Source organism: Emys orbicularis, chromosome 6, assembly GCF_028017835.1.
Source record: "Emys orbicularis isolate rEmyOrb1 chromosome 6, rEmyOrb1.hap1, whole genome shotgun sequence".
NCBI classification, from domain to species: Eukaryota; Metazoa; Chordata; order Testudines; family Emydidae; genus Emys; species Emys orbicularis.
In genome coordinates this window covers 74,795,133-74,812,948 of record NC_088688.1, presented here as the reverse complement: position 1 = coordinate 74,812,948, position 17,816 = coordinate 74,795,133, and the positions used below count along the sequence as shown (strand labels likewise).

Sequence of the window (17,816 nt, the reverse complement as noted above, 5' to 3'; positions counted from 1 at the left end):
ATGTAAGTTGCACAGAATTCAATCAGAAATTATTCAGGAAACTAGACTGAAGCTCTCCAAATGGTCCTGGAAATGTATCATATTTTTTCACCTACCCTTTTATCATGAAGGATAACGGAAAGACTAATGCTTTATATACACAAAACAACAATTCCCAGGGGAGGGAAACATTTTACAAGGCTGCCAAGATATGTAAACTTAAATTAAATGCGGCTCAAAAATAATAATATTTGAAAAATATGTTCTCTCTTTACTTAATGGAATTAAGGAATCTATTTCCTTTGTGAGAGGTGATATTCAAAACACCTAAAGCAGTGCAAGGATGCTGCTTTATGTGCTTGGGGTGTAAACTATTTCAAGGGAATCTGAATTTTGAACTATTATTCTTGACAAATGAACAAAAGAAACTTTAAAATTTGTTTTAAAATGTAACTGACATTTAAAACTACACATTTATTTCTGTCACTAGCTCTGAGATCTTAAGCAACTCTTGAAAAAAAACTTTTCCCACATCAGCTTAAGTATATTCCATAAAGATACATGTTTTGGACATGGAAAATACTGAACTCAACTTATGGGGAGCTCAGTATCCACATTCAGACAAATGCTCAAAGTCAGACAAACAGCTGAACAAATATCAAAGGAAAAATGCATACTACACTTTTCTCAGAGGATCAGAAGTCTTTTTGGAAATCTGATTTCTTTATGAACTCTGGATGGCACAGGGGAACCAAGATGAAGCTTAAAGTCTGATTATGAGTGATGCTCATGTGGACATGATCTAACCTTAAAGAATGAGTTCTCCCATTACTGCAACTCTCCCCATGAGATAAGAAAGTGTCTTTTGACATTCTTAATTTGTGAGAAGGAAAATGTTGACAGGGTTCTCAAAAAGAACACTTTCAGAAAAATAACCCAGGTGTTTATCAGGTATTTCATTTTTTGAACTAGTATGCCATTACGAAGTATTTATATGCATACCTGAAAAGTTTTTTTTTTTTTTTTTTTAATACTAGAAACATTAGTCTTTAATTTCAATCTGTGAGTGAAAGCTTAACATAAAATGTAAAAGGGAAGTGATGAGAAAAAAAGATAGGCATAATTATTGGACAACATACTTGAAAGTTACCGAACAATCCAGAAGGAAAGCTGAATGGGAGTCAGTGGTGACTGAATAAAGTGGTCTGACTAACATGTCACTGGATGCTGGAGAGATTAGATGATGGAGATAGCTAGTATTCACCACTCAGACATTGCTTCCCCCTATATCTCCCTTTTGGCTCCCCCCATTTTAGCAGTACTTTGTGCTTGATTTCTTTGTTTTCTTCTTCCCCTACACACAACTGTTATTTAAGCATGTTGTATTTCAGTCATCTGCAAAGGATTTTTAGAAATTGGACTTGTGCCATTTTTTTTTGTATTATCACTATGTATAAGAAATGCCTGTATGATTTTTTTCAGAACAGTTTCTGGATTTTTTGTTTTTGCAACTTACAAGAGTCAGGAGTATCTACTTTGTTGCAAGACTTTTTCAGGGTTTCAGAGTAACTGACCTCTCACATCTTAGTCGAAGTGACAGTATGTTAGGCTCAACGTGCTTTCTCCAAAATGTTAATTAGTCACTGGAGTTAAACAAGTCTTAATCAAAATGCCTTCCCCTCCAAGTGCTACACTTTTAACCTCATGACTTCTGTAATATCATAACTCTACTAGTTTTCCAAATCACTAGACAAGAGCCTTTGCAGTAGTAAGTCACTAAAATATGTATATTTACATTTATATAAAGCTCTCTCTATCAAGGCATTTACATGAATATCATGTTTAAAATTATCCTAAACTCTGTATCAATAAACTAACAATTTGCGCTAAAGAAAAATGTATTTAAAAAAAAAATCAATCCATCTCAGGACAATTTAGAATTCATGTATTTACAATATTCATTATTTGTTTGCTATTCTAAAGGATTCTCTATAGTTATTAAAAATACTTTAAGTATACCAAAAAGTGAGAAAATATCACATTTGGTGTTTTGGGTGAACACTTAGAAATCCACAGTCATCATAACCCATATATCCATTTGATGCAAAACAAGCAGCCTCCATAAACAAAGATTTGAAACACTTCTGATGATGCCAAACCATGGTCTGAGCAATGTGTTATTTTTGTATTTTAAAATGGTTTAAATTAAAGCATAGCAAAAATGCTACAAATATGTCAATTTTTTTGAAGTGTAATCCAATTGCGGATTAAACCAAAAAAAATTTATCAGTTTTTAAATTCAAGCTCACGGCTTGCGATCAGAAATTTTTCTTTACCGGTTTTATATTTCTATATATGCAAACTGGTTTTAGAGACCTAAATACTAAAGTTAATATCTTGCCTGCATGTTTGGTAGGACTATGAGTACTGATGGCAGCAAGGGATTTGGAAAACCCCACACATTCCATAGAGAACACTACTACCTGGTGTGGGCTAGGCATAGAGAAGTGCCTACCTGCCAAAGAAAGAAAACATACACTGTATTTGCAGTAAAGGAACACAGATATGGCTATTGTGTCAGGAGAAAGTCAGAAGTTGAGCTCTGCAAGAACCATTTTTAATATTCTATTTTCTACACTCTGGCATAACTGAAAAAGCAGTATAGAAGATTAACCCTAAATCTGTTTGTATAGGATTAAAAATCCACAGAAGTGCATTTCATTACCATTCACTTTCCTCTTGTGTTCTATTCTACAAAACAACTGCTCCACTAAGTGTTAGAGCAATTTACTGTATTGTCTTTTGTATACATTGCTTTGAATATGAACTAGAGTAAGGCACAACATGAATTTCTACTCAACCCAAGCTATTTTGTATGGTAATCAAGAAGTTTTTTTCAGAAATATTTAAAAAAAAAAAAACCTAAAAGAGAGGTAAATAAAAAAAAAAGTGTAAGCTAACCAGCTTTTGTTGTCTGTTGCATCTGTCCTCTGCTAGGAATATGAGCTCCTCCACCAAAGACAGCAGACCACATTTTGTCATTAAAAGGATGGGCCATAATTCTATACAATTCACTGCTGGAATGAGTTGCTAGACCATGAATGAAGAGACTAAGATAGACTGCTGTTAGAATTTCACAAAGTAAAACTGTGAGTCCTGGCTGGGCTTCCTCGCCAGCAGAATTCAAAAGACGTATCAGAGCTGTTATTCCTAAAATATAAAAATAACAGAGGTAAATACTTTCTGGTTTATAATCAAAGATGCATGATATAATCAAATGTATGAATCCTTTTATTTATTTGGAGGACAAAATTTAGACATTAAAGAATAACGAAAGTTACCTATATTAAAAGACTCCAGAAAGAAATAAAATTTACTTAGCTTTTGCATTTTAGTACCCTTTTACAGGTTTGTGTATTAACATGTCATTAATCAGTAGTCCAATAATCTACTCAAACTTAAGCAAAAAGCTACATTAAAAGAACTTTACAACTTTCAAGTCAAGCACTCAAAAGTTATGAAGTGACAGAATTCAGGTTGCCCGTGCAACCTTTATTCAGCCCTCTTGTGCAGTATGTTAAAATCTTTAGTTACATAATTGCATGCTTCCCCCCGCCTTCCCCCCAAAAGACACCTACCTCATTCAGTGAAGGGTTAGCTATGGAATATTTGTAGGAAATACCTAAATTATAACTAAAGATTTCTCTCTCTCTTCCCCCCACACCCCTGCCCCTTCCAAAAAAATCAGCATGAGGACGACATCCAGCATGGCAAGTTTCAGCCTGAATGGTTGAAGTTTGGCTAAGTTATAAGCAACTGAAAACAGGGTCTTATAATGGCAACTGTTGAGCATTCTCATCTTCAAGTGAGGCTATCAACTCCACCTATAATGTAAATACATATCCCTATAGACATGCACAATTTTTACTGCAAGAAAGCAATATATAATTCAGTTTATATCTTAATTTCAATGTTGAAGACTGTTTAATCTGTTTAAAAAAAAAAACAAGTGACTAGTATGCAGTATGTTATCTGATATGCAAAAATATTTAACAATTTCCTAGTATTTGTTTAAAAGCTCAAACTGTAGTTAAATACCTGCAAGTAAAAGAGGATGAAGGGGGGGGGGGAGGGGGGGAGAGAGAAATCCACTACTAGATACCTGGCCATTGAGCTGGAGATGTATTGGGAGTTACAGTTTCATCTAAGCTTGTTGTTCTTAGAGTATGTCGCTGGGTAAGCAGCAGTGTCTGATATACTGTTCCAGTGAACTGGTTTGCTTGTAATGAACTGTGGAAAAGAAACAGCAAGCTATGTTTATATAAACACTGCAATTCTGTTTACAATTGGCTAATGCACAGTACTCACAATATGACAGAGCTACACAGACAGTTTTTAGGTGCACTGTCAATATATTAAACTGTTAGTATAGTGAGCTAGTGCCCTGGCTGTGTTCCATAGTTCTTTACCTGTAGCTGTGGCCACCACAAAGGCACTGGTAGATGCAGGCAGAGAGTGATGCTGCTAAGGTATGCATTACATGTATCTGGAAGACAAAGTATTTACAGTACAGATTACACTACAAATTGAACATTTGTATAGATTACTGTAGAACTCTCAAAACAACAAGGAGTCCGAACCCATGCATCTGAAGAAATGGGTTTTTTACTCAAGAAAGCTTATGCCCAAATAAATCTGTTAGTCTTTAAGGTGCCACCGGGCTCCTTGTTGTTTTTGTGGATACAGACTAACATGGCTACTCCCTGATATGTAGAACTCTCATTCATTAAAATACTTCAGCAGGTCAAAACCACCAAGAATGTGACAAAAATTGTATGCCTAGTCCTGAATGGAAATCTCTGATACTGTGTTTATGTCACCTTCTATGCCAAGAAAGTGACCAATAATTAAGTTATATCTGGCAGCAACTTTTAATATAATACATTTCAACAGAAACAGGTGATATATTTCTAACAGTTCAGAAAGCAATTTAGCTATGCCATTACACCTGAATTTTGCTAATTCACAATACTGAGTAGGGGGACCCACAGTGAATTAGAGAATAAGTCCAATCCTGAAAACACAAGTTTTGACGGCAACAGGGCTACACAGATGAGCAAGTTATACATACATTGAAGTGTTTGTGGAACTGAGTTCTAAATAAAAAAAAGCAAGAATATTGCATTGCCAAATACATATTAGCCAAGAGTAGTTTTAGTTTCTAATATTTATGGTACTTCACAATGTAGATTCTTCTAAAATCATGTATATAAACACATAATCAAGTTTTAAGAAAGAACCAGCTTGGAAAGCATATTACAATTAAGCATATTGTACAATCAAGTAGAAAGAATTACAATCAAGCTTATTAGTATGCTGCTTCTTAACAGTTGCCTCAGACTGGAGCTCTTGAATAAAGAACTGTAGTGAATTTAGGTTTTTTGGACTGATCTTTGCTGCAGTTCTAAGCCACATACACACAGTTTATTATGAATTGCATTAAACAGGCTCATTGTTGTCCTAGCACACACACATTTTATATTCTGTCTCAAAGTAAATTAATAATAGGGATAGGAGAAGAAAAAAAGGGTTTCCTTTTAATTTGTTTGATAAAAGCATCCGTTAATTAAGTTACACAAATACTATCCTTCATATAAACATCTTGTACATTTATCCCATAGGATAAGAATTTTAAGATATGAGGCTGGGATTTTCCAAAGGTGCCCAGGAGATTTAAGTGCCTAGCTCCCATTTAAAGTAAATGGGAGTTGGTGCCTAACACTTGTAAGCTTCTTAGATAATCACTGGAAAGTATTAAATTTAGTTTTTACTCAAAAGCAACTAAGGAGGGAATCTTGCAAAGAAAAAGAAAATGTTTTATGGGAAATATTTTATCGTTGCATAAAGATACACTGCTTCATGTCATAGATGTTTTGTAATTTTTACGCAGTAATTACAGGGCTTTTTGTTATTTTTTGCCTTCAAATTATCAGCTTTATTTATAAATGGAAGCAGGGAAGTAAGTTAATATAAAGTAAGATTTTATGCTGAAGTATCAGGAATTCTTGATTCATTCAAAACAGTACAAAAATGAAAGAAAAAAAACATGTACCTATCTTTTGTAACTGTTGTTCTTCGAGATGTGTTGCTCATGTCCAGTCCATTCTAGGTGTGCGCGCCCACGGGCACAGTCGGAGATTTTTGCCTTTCGGTATTGGTAGGGTCGGCTATAGCCCCCCTTGAGTGCCATGCCTATGCACTTGTATATAGACACTGCCGGCCCTATGCCCCCTCAGTCCCTTCTTGCTGGCAACTCCGACAGAGGGGTAGGAGGGTGGGTAATGAAATGGATATAAGCAACACATCTCGAAAAACAGTTACGAAAGGTAGGTAACCGATTTTTCTTCGAGTACTTGCTCATGTCGATTCCATTCTAGGTGACTCACAAGCAGTTTCAATGGAGGTGCGCTTGGAATTCACCATCTATTGGCTTGTAGTACTGCTCTACCGAAGCCAGTATCATCCTGGGCCTGTTGGGTAAGTGCATAATGGGACGTGAATGTGTGGACAGACTATCAGGTGGCCACCCTACAGATGTCCTGGATAGGCACTTGGGCTAGGAAAGCTGCCGAAGAGGCTTGCGCCCTGGTTGAGTGGGCGGTGACAAATCGCCTGAGGTGGCACCTGTGCCCGATCGTAGCAGCAGCGAATGCAGGCAGTGATCCAAGAAAAAATTATTTGAGCAGACGTAGCATGACCTTTCACCCTGTCGGCCAACGCAACAAACAATTGTGTCTACTTGCGGAATGGCTTGGTCCTTTCAACATAGAAGGCTAGCGCCTTCCTGATGTCTTGGGAATGCAACCTATGCTCCTCCTCCGACTTATGCAGTTTTGGAAAAAAGACAGGTAAGTAAATGTCCTGGCCCGTATGAAACTGAGACCACTTTGGGCAGGAAAGCCGGTGAAGCTGCAGCTGGACCGTCTTTGTAAAAGACTGTATAGAGGTAAGCACCCTAAATCTCAGAGACCCAGCGGGCAGACGTTATTGCAACCAAGAACATAACCATCCAGGAAAGGAGAAGGAGAGAGCAGAAAGCCATAGGCTCAAAGGGGGACCCCCATGAGTCGCAACAGAACAAGATTCAAGACCCACAGAGGGACGGGTTCCCTGACTTACAGGTAGAGGTGCTAGAGGAACCTGGCAGTCACATCCTTGGTGAAAACCGATCTACCCTGGAGCAGCGGATGGAAGGCCGAGATAGTGGCCAAGTGGGCCTTGACAGATGAAAGGGACAGACCTTGGAGCTTGAGTTGCAGAAGATAGTCCAGGATTAACTGCAGCGAGGCCCACTCGGGCCGAATGCCTTTATCCAAGATCCAACAAGTGAACCACTTCCATTTGACCAGGTAGGTCGCTCTAGTGGAGGGCTTTCTGCTGCCCAACAGGACCCGCTGGACACCGGCCGAGCATTCCTGTACCTCTGCATTTAATCATGCAGCAGCCAAGCTGCCAGGTGCAGCGCCGCCAGGGTCGGATGCAGAAGATTGCCATGGTTTTGTGACAGCAGGTCCAGACTGAGCGGTAGCTGTAACGGAGCAGACACCGAGAGGTCCAGCAATGTGCTGAACCAGTGCTGGCATGGTTAAGCCAGCGCTATGAGGATCACCTTCGCCCTGTCCTGCTTGATCTTCATGAGGACCCTGTGAATTAACAGCACTGGGGGGAAGGTGTACAATAGAGCAGATTGTAACTTGAGGATATTACTTCGAGCATCCAACAGTCCGAGGTCAGCCAAGACCAGGCTGACCAGAAGGGGCGGAGACGGTTGAGGAAAGAGTGGGAGGGTGGATCCTGTGAGGTGACTGGGATGTCGTCCTCAAGTGCACCCTCAAAATGATGGCTTCTGGCCTCCTTGGTTTCTGGAAGGGCCAGGCTGAGCAGATTAACGGGAAGACCCCTTGTCTCTATCCTTTTTCCAGTAGGTGCCCAGCCGGGGAGTCCCCCAGGACCTAGACTGTGGAGGTGGAGGAAGCAGAGGGCGGAATGGCTTCCTGGCCTGCTAAGGAGTATGGAGGCCAAAGGAGCAGAGGATGGCATGGGAATCTTTAAGGCCACGGAGTCTTGAGTCCGTGAGCTCAGAGAAGAGCCCCGTCCCCTCAAACGGGAGGTCCTGTATAGTGCCTGCATCTCCTGGGATAACTCAAAGGACTGCAACCAGGAGCTGTGCCTCATGGCCACTGCAGAGGCGACCACCCTGACTGCTGAGTCAGTTGCATCACAGGCCATCTGAAAGGCCCCCCTTGCCACCGCTGTGCCTTCGTCCACCAAAGCGGCGAACTCCTGGGCTCAGTCCTGTGGGAGGGCCTCCTTGAATTTGCTAAGGAAGTCCCACAGGTTAAAATTGTACCAGCCTAACAGGGCGCCTTGGTTAGACACCCAAAATTGCAGTCTGGCTATCGAATAAATCTTACTGCCAAATAAGTTCAGTCTCTTGGCGTCTTTGTTTTTCGGCGTGCCACTGATTGGCTGTGCCTCTCCCTTTCATTAACAGCAGATGTGACCAGTGACACTGCTGGAGGGTGTGCGTACAAATATTTGAATCCTTTTGCAGGGACGTAGTACCATTTTCCGCCTTCTTAGAAGTAGGCGGAATTGAAGAGGGGGTTTGCCACAGCGATTTGGCAATCTTAAGGACCCCTGGGTGGACGAGCAGCATGACCCGGGCCGGGGTAGAGGAGGATATAAATGAAAGAGGTCATCAGACTCCTCCACGTCCTCCTCAACTTGTAAGTTCAAGTTAGTAGCCACCCTCTTAAGGAGGACCTGGTGCTCCTGGAAGTTGTCGGGGAAGAGGGGGCAAGGGAGGCTGCCCGTTTGGGAGGGACCCGCCACTGCTTTGTCCGGAGACGACGACGACAAGTGCACTGCCGGAGGAGGGGCGGGTTCTCCTTCCTTCTCCAGGGATGGCTTCTTAGGAGCTGGAATCCGATGCGCTGTCCGTGTCGGATTTGGTACCATGTTCTGACCCCGGTGCTGACAGCGCCAGGGACACTTTGTCCAAGGCTGCCAGGGAGGACTGGTGGGAATACAGGACCGGCATTACAGGAACGCCCCACAGGTTCTAGTACGGCCATTGAGCAGGCCACCGTCTCTGCTGCCATGCCGTCGCTGCAGGCACCGGGCCCAGCTTCGTGGGTTGGCGGCGAATCACCCCTCTTTGGTGAAGGGCTGAACTCCTGGTCTGAGTTCAACCACTGCCCTTCCGGCGACCAGGGCGGAGCCTTCGAGGTCTGAGTCTGCCAACTGACCCTGGTCAGCAACTGGCTAGATGAGGGTGAGGATCAGTGCCTGCCCGATGAGCAGTACCGGGGGGGGCGGGGGGAGACCAGTCCCGTGACTGGAAGCGATCCCGTCCTAGTGGGGACCGACATCTGGGAGACCATCTGGGCGAGGGTGACTTGCGCCGTGGCGATCTTTGACGGGAAGCTCATCGGTACCGGTAGTACGGGGACCGGGGCCCTGACTCCGGTGTCCCATGTGTCGAAGGGGGAGAGTCCAGCATTGGGGACCTGGGTCTTCTGGCCGGAGATGGGAATACAGTGCCAGGGTTCTAGGCCACGGAGACGGGGATCTACGCCTGTGGTCTGGGGACCAAGGGTGCTCCACTGCCCTATGGGGCCGTCCCATGACCAGCTTGCCCTTAGGCGTTAGGGCCTTAGCTGAATCAGGCACCTGGCCGGCCTGTTTGTTCTTTAGCCGCAGGGGCCGCATCAGGCAACGAGGGCCCTGGGAGAAGCTGGGGCCCCCTACTGCTCACGGGACTAGGAGATGGATCCTTGGCTTGGCTGGGCGGGTCCGATCTCAGTGGTACCCCCGTGAAACCCCAGGGCGGGCACATGGCATGACATGGGTCCTTTGCCCAAGGCCCCTTTCCCTTCCAATGTCGGGGGGCTTTTCTTTTTTTGCTGCTTCTTCGGCACAAGTGAAGGGGAATAGTGCCGGGCAAAGCCCGGTGCTGGCGGTGCGCTCCGCACCAATGCTGAGGTGCTCAGTGTAGGATCTGAGTGGAAGGGCTCCGACGCAGGACAAAGCACAGCCTCCATGAGGAGGGCCCTCAGGCTGCTCCTTTTGGGTTCTAGGGCGAAAGTTCTTACAGATTCTGCACTTGTCCTTTCTATGGGACTCCCCCAAGCACTTCAGAGACCTGTCATGGGGCTCACTAATAGGCATCGGCCTGGTGCCTGACGAGCATGGTTTGAAGCCGGGGGAATGGAGCATGCCCTGCTCCGGGGCAAAGTCCCATTGGGGACTCTAACTACCAAACAACCCAACACTTAACTTAAAGGTTAACTAAGTACAAAGAAGACAGATAATGGGCTGTTCAAGAACTGCTAATGCTCTTGCGATTGCAAGACAAGGTGCTCTGACCAAACTTCACAGGCCTTAAGAAGGAACTGAGAGAGCATAGGATCGGCAGTGCCTATACACCAGTGCATAGGTGCAGTACTCAACGGGGCACCACAGCCTACCCTATGGATTCCACTAAGGCACAGTCTTCAGAAATTTTTGCATGTGGGTGTGCGCACACTTAGAATGGAATCTACACGAGCAAGTACTCGAAGAAGAACTGTGTATTGTACAACTCTTTCAAAAATTCATACTCCTCTGCAGACATCACATGAGGGCCCAATCCTGAGAGGTGCTGATCTACCTCAACTCCCATTTAAGTGAGGAGCTCAGTACGTCACAGTAGCTGCCCACTATCAATAAAATGAAATATTTTATTTCCAGTGATTTAGCAATTTTTAATCCAAAAGGTGCAGAGCATAGATAACATATCTATGCACTGCATTAATTTATTTATTTATAATTTTAGTTATAGACATGAAATGTTTCCAAGCTGTCAAAGAATCTGTTAGTTAGCTTTAAGCAAACTGTATAAATATGCAAAATGTACAAGCTTACCTTATTATAATAAAATTCTTACCTTATTGTTCTGGATATCTGGGTGAGGCGGTGAATCAAGGTTTATTACTGCATGTAATATATCATGAGTCAGGTTGCTGAGATGCAGTAATGGACTGGCCACCACTGTTTTGGCACTGGCTGTGCAGGCAAATAGGAGAGGTATAGAGTTCTGTTCTGGCAGAGGACTAGGAAGTGTTTGTATTGACTGTTCCTTTAAAAAAAACAAATTATAGTTGAGCAGCTGTAACTTCTTACTTCTAGATTAACATTGTCTAGTTAAGAACTTTAAATCCAGTTGATAGGATAAATTATTTAGAAAGAGTAAATTATATTTACATGAATTCCTACATAATTTATGTTACAAAATTACTGCAATATAAGAGGTAATAGCACAGTTATTCATTTTTAATTTTAAAGCATGGAAAAGAAAAAAGTTTAACATTGTGCACGTTTTTAGACAATTAATATCTGAACATGGTATTTAACATATCCTGTGGAACAGGATGAAAGCACATACCTGCTGAGATTCTTGTAAAAGCAAAATCAGTTCCATCCTCACGGATGCCAACCCCCCACCATGAGATCCATGAAGTATACAGTAACTAAGAAACATCCTCAGGAGTGACTGGTATTTTAGAAGCCATTGTCGCCTTTTCTGAAAATTCTCTCTCTGCAGCATGGCTTTTGATTGGTCAGATAATTCTTCAGTGTTTTCACTTAATGCAATTTCATCAACAGTCACGCTAATCCCAGGTTGAACCTCCTCTATTTCAGCACTGTAGTCACAGGTTTTTTGAAGAGCTACAACTTCTCTTTCAAGCCAGTGGTAAAGCTGGTACCGCAGCTTCCCACCATCTACCTCATAACCAGTGGATAGTGTACGAAGCTCTACTGTGAGAATCTTCAAGCATGCTCTAAACTTCAACTGTGCTGAGATCACATCTTCTGATGGACTTAAAAGATAATTTTCATCAACTGCACTGAAAGACTCGGAGTAGTTAGAACTAGTTTCATCTAGCTTTTCACTCGTCATCTTCTGCAAAGGTTTCAGCTCTTTCATTACAAGAGAAGAATCTTCACTTTCTTCATCTTTGTCACTTTCCCACTTTAGCTCCAACGGTTCATCTTGGAATACTAGACTTGGTTGACTCCAATCAAAAGAAAGAGCAGAGCTTGACTGTTTGTCTGATGAACAATCTGAAGACAATCCCAAACCATTTAGTACTGGTTGTGCCCAATCAACAATGGAAGCTTTATCTTCCTTGGTCTCTAACCTTATTGGTGAAGAAGGTGAAAAATCTTTACTCATGTCCATTAAACTAGAATTTGTACAAAAAGGCTTTGACTTCTTGACCACTTTTGGCATTTTTGATAACACTTCTAGAGCCAACATGGGACAGCCAGCTTTTAAATGTGCATGTGCTGTAGTGAAAAACAATCTTCTTTCACTTAAATTTATTTTGTCTGCCAGTCCATTTTCTACAGTTAGGCAAATGCGTGTTGAAGACGTTTCAGAAGAGCCAAAATGACGTCTCAGCAGGAGAGGATGCGTCCTTAGATAATTATAAAAGTTGAACACTGAAGGGTCACAACTTGGGGAGGCACCATTTTCATCTGTAAAGAAATGAGAAAAATCACAACACAGAAGAATAATTCATATTGAATGTTAATCTTTACCTTCTACCAGCTCATAAGCTAATTAGAAATCTATATGACCAATATAATTAATATAGGACAGCTATGTATTTTCAAGTTTGCTGTTTCTCCCTTTTCACCATCACTTCAATTTTTAGCAGTAAAGAGCAATAACTGGTTTTAGACAAAGTACAGCAACACATATTCATTGCAAGATCTGACTGCTGTTGAAGTGAATGGTAGAGCTGTGCTAGTTTGAATGAGAGCAGAATTTGGCCCATAGTTTGGAGGGAATGTTACTCAATTTTTCATAGTGAGATCAGTTCAGCTGCAGTAATTAGAACTCTGAATCCTACACTTTTGTACCATCTATAAGAACATACAGCATTCTCCACTGCCCACTGTCAGTCTGAGCTGTGTAATCTTTGTACTGTGAGAACAACAAACAATTTAAACTGTAACCTTTAGTTTCCAGTACGTCTTACCAAAGATCATGTTAACATCTAAAATGAAAAAATAAAGTAGATGTGGTTTTTCATCCATCCTGTCCCTCACAGGAAAGACAACTCCAAAAAGCACATCTTAAAACAAGTTGTTAAACAGTTTTATGACCACTATAGTACACAAAGAAGCAATTACATTGATAATGTTTACATTATTTTTATATTTATATCTATATATAAATATATGTATACAATTTAAAAGTACAAATATATAAAAATTATACAAAATTATATATATTAATAGCAGTATTAGACTGGAAGAAATTAAACTTGCACTGGTATATCAGTTCTGTGTTTAGTCCAATGCTAAAGTAATTTCAGAGACCAGTGACCATTTTACTCTGTTATTTTATGAGCCATAAGGTCTAAACATGAATGCAATATCACTGGAATATTGGGAACATAGCATGTGCAAGGCATCCCATAGCTTAGAACAGATGCTGGCCAGCGAAGCCTTACTGTCTTGGATAGCAGAAGCCATGACATGACCTAACCACAGATCTGTCAGACTACAACATTACGAAATACATTCAACTAGACAGTTAGACCTGCCCTCTTAGAGGCAGCTGAATGTATTGAGAGTCAAACAAAATGTCAAAAGAACTTCCGAAGTCCACACCAAGTAGAAACACATGCTCTTTTAACACTACAGAGAAGGACCTAAGAAGAAGGATATTGGCAAACGATAGAATAACTTCCTCATTAGGTGGAATTACATCAGCAATTTAGGAAGGAACTAGGAAACCACTTTGTAAAACTTGGTATGCAGTTTTATCAGCCATTACAACCTGAAATACAGTACTTTATTACATGAAATCATCATTAGATCAAAAGGTGCTTTCAACAGCATTGTTGGGATCAAGACATTGTCCTGTGACCATTAGGGTGTTGGTGCATTTGAAATTCCTTAGACTAAAGCCTTGTGACTTGGGCTGTAATCTAACCTTGAGCTGGTTCACAGTGGACTTAAAAGGCCACAAATTTAACAGGTATGAAGTTAGTTTCAACATCTTTTAAACCAATGAATGCTAGCACACAGTGTACGTGGGACACTCAGGAGTCCATATGAGTCCACCACACCAAACAATTTCCCAATTTTCGTGTCCCTGTGGTAGACATTTCCTGAGAAGACAAGACTATCCACACAATCTAAGAATCATCATCTTGTCTCTGGAGCTCTACTCTGCAGCAATCAGGAAAATGGTTCCTGGGTCACAAAGAAGTGGCCAATTAAGTTTGATTATATTTTCATTTTACAATTGCTGTTACAAAAAATAGCTGAAGAACAAGACTTGGTGCTTCTTTAAAACTTAGGAGTGGTTTGTCACAGAACTAATTCCAGTTACACTAATTTGAGCTGACATGTTCACAATGTTAAATGGTAATGTAAAAAAATTCATTCCTTTTCCATTCATGCACATCATTATGGTTACAGTATATAGTTCTCAACAATACATAAATATATTTTTACAAACATTTAAACTGCCACAGCCTTTTTTCCACACCACTTATTAAGGTAAGCAATAAAATAGGCATCAAGTGGTCTTTTTGGCTTTACAGGAGTTGACTAAAGTCAAAACAGACTTTAAACTGTGGATTAAATTTAAGTGCAGAAATACTAGCAACTAATGTCATCGCTAACATATTTAGACTCTTACCTTCTTCATTTCCAGCAGGTTGTTTAATTAGAGTATCAAGAGCCCTGCTATAATCTTCCAAAATCCAAAAAGCCATACTTCGTAGAAAAGGGTCACAATGCATGTTTGATGAGCTCTCCTTACCAGGAAAGGCACTTCCCAAAATTCTCTTCTGCAGTATGGATTTATACATACTAGATACTTCAAATTCTGACTCATAAAGCCTTGATATTACAAGAGCCAGCTGAATGTCACCCAATTTTTCAAGGCAGACCTAATTAAAAAAAAACAAAAAACACCACATTTTTTAAGAGACTAAATATTCATTTCTCCTTAGGTTAAAAGGCCTATACCAAGAATACACGATTTTATGACAGGACAAAAATGTGAAATGAGCCTGCTGAAATATGGTTTCACTGAAAGTGTCAATTTTTGCTCAATTCTGCAAACTCTCTGACAGCAATTGCAAATATGTGATAATAGCAAAGTGTCACCCAGTAATGTATGCAGGGTTTAGAGTTCCTGCATATAATTTACCCTCCATACATTCACTCCATACAATCTTCCAGCATGATGCATCTGGATGGACAAACTGTTTTTTGACACGATGTTGTCAGAACAGCATTTGCAGAATTTTGACATGACATTGTACCTTTGATTCACAGGAGACTGAGTTCAGCTAGCCAGTGAGATGTGCACACAACACTTCATCAAGTTGTCCATGCTGTCCAATAAACTATACTAGACAAACTAGATATACCCTCACTTTCCACCAACCTTCCTCCTAACTATTCAGCCAGATGGCTTTTTTCCTGGTAAAGGGATCTCTATGCTCTGACTCCAGCAGCACCCAAGGACCCTCCCAGATCTATCACCTCCTGGGTTTCCTTATGATAGATTACTGGAAGCTTAAAAGCAACAGTTATTGGGCAGACTGTCTACCACCACTATTACTGAGAAATCAATTGTAGCTTGAACTTAGTATTAGGTGAGAAATGATAAAAACAAAAACATTTTTAAATCCAAGTGCAAAGATCAGGAATAGTTGTGCATCAAAGCTTCATTAATGACATGAAAAAACAAAAAAAAACAAAAACAATTTTACACTGTGTAAAAAGCTTTTCAGTAATGATCCAAAGGTGCAGTAATCACAAGGTACAGATATAGAAAATTTCCAACAGTTGTGTCACACTAGATGACAAAAATTCAGATGCACTGTAAACCTATTTAAGAAGATACCTGTAAATTTAGGAGACAAAAAATATTAGAAATGACTAAAAACCATCATAAAATCAGCACTATTTAAACAAATAGAAGAATCTACTATTTTATTACCTCAACTGCATCCTTCAAGTGACCAGCCAACAAGAAAAATGCTGCAGAATGTTCAAAGCGCTGTTTGCCTAATAAAGAAAAAGCATTCTTTAATGCTGCTTTACGCCATCTATCTTCAGTAAAATTGTTCCCAAAAAACTGTGTCATCTTAGTTTCTTTTTGGGACCTGCAGATTTAACAAGATAGATGAGGGAAAAAACTTGTTTAATATTAAAATTTTATTAGATTAATTCTAGATATCTGACTCAAGATCTGATTTAGATAGCTGTCCAAATGTGCATGCATAAAGCCATTAACCAAATACTTCAAAAATGTATCTAAAAAGTACCAACACAATTATATCTTTTTAAAATTGAAGTGGTGAGTGTTTAAGATAAATAAATGTTCAGTCTTTAAATTTTCAAATATCAACAGAACTGATAAGCACCTTCCCATGTACCCTGGAACTGTCTCATACTAGTTATTTGATAGTTATATTTTCAAGTTAATGGTGGGTTTTATAGACTAGTCCAGGGGTCGGCAACGTTTGGCACGCGGCTCGCCAGGCTAAGCACCCTGGCGGGCCGGGCCAGTTTATTTACCTGCTGACGCTGCAGGTTCGGCCGATCGCGGCCCCCACTCGCCACGGTTCGCCGTCCCGGGCCAATGGGGGCGGCGGGAAGCGGCGCGGGATGTGCTGGCCGCGGCTTCCCGCTGTCCCCATTGGCCCTGGACGGCGAACCGTGGCGAGTGGGGGCCGCGATCGGCCGAACCTGCCGCGTCAGCAGGGAAATAAACTGGCCCGGCCCGCCAGGGTGCTTACCCTGGCGAGCCGTGAGCCAAACGTTGCCGACCCCTGGACTAGTACAAACTTACTCTTAAGACATTATCTGAACTGAGAGGATGTGCCTCATTTTCCAGTTCCACAGAGAATATATCCACTTCTGATGAAAATTGGGAAATCAGCAACAATAGCTTTCAAAGGAAAATACTAGTGCTGTATGAGGACATGCTTTTAAGAAATAGTGAAATAGAATTTCTTGAAGATAATGTTATATTTCAGTTGTTAAGGCAACCACTGAATAAAACAGTTACCTACCTTTCGTAACTGTTGTTCTTTGAGATGTGTTGCTCACGTGCATTCCATTCTAGGTGTGTGCATGCCCATGTGTGCGGCCGTCAGAGATGTTTGCCTTAGTGGTACCCATAGGGCCAGCTGTAGCACCCTCATGCCACGGTATATCAGGCGCTGTTGGCCCACACCCTCTCATTTCCTTCTTGCCGACAACTCCGACAAAGGGGCAGGAGGGCAGGTAATGGAATGGACACGAGCAACAAATCTCGAAGAACAGTTACAAAAGGTAGATAACCGTTTTTTCTTCTTCAAGTGCTTGCTCATGGCGATTCCATTCTAGGTGACTCAAGCAGTATCAATGGAGGTGGGCTTGGAGTTCACCATCAAGCCCTGGAGCTTTAGATGCAGCTAATAGTCCAGGATGTCCTGCAACGAGACCTTCACCTGGTCGTTCATCCATATGTTCGCGTCACACTACGCACTGACTCAACAGGCGCTAGATGACGCTGGCTTTGGCAGAGCTGTACTACAAGCTGCACGATGGTGAACTCCGTGACCGAGGCTATAAGCCCCTTCAGGGTTTGGAACCTGTCCATGGGAAGCGAGGCTGTTGCCTTGGAGTCATCCAGTAGAGCGCCTATGAATTCTATGCGCTGTACTGGGATCAATGTCGACTTGGCCTCATTCACTAGGAGGCCCACT

The 17,816-nt window shown here is 41.4% G+C and overlaps 1 protein-coding gene across 5 annotated transcripts in view; it reads right to left on the bottom strand.

Annotated features, from left to right (window-relative positions):
- DMXL1 (Dmx like 1) overlaps positions 1–17,816 on the bottom strand; it is a 148,637-nt gene that overhangs the window by 46,408 nt on the left and 84,413 nt on the right. For 4 of the 5 annotated variants that reach the window (XM_065406803.1, XM_065406804.1, XM_065406807.1 and 1 more), the window contains 7 exons: positions 16,061–16,226; positions 14,731–14,999; positions 11,468–12,542; positions 10,970–11,161; positions 4,449–4,525; positions 4,142–4,269; positions 2,947–3,189 (listed from right to left, as the gene is read on the bottom strand). In XM_065406803.1, the coding sequence (XP_065262875.1) occupies positions 2,947–3,189; positions 4,142–4,269; positions 4,449–4,525; positions 10,970–11,161; positions 11,468–12,542; positions 14,731–14,999; positions 16,061–16,226 (2,150 nt within the window). The remainder of the gene's footprint in view (positions 1–2,946; positions 3,190–4,141; positions 4,270–4,448; positions 4,526–10,969; positions 11,162–11,467; positions 12,543–14,730; positions 15,000–16,060; positions 16,227–17,816) is intronic. The other variant, XM_065406805.1, reaches the window with a different exon arrangement.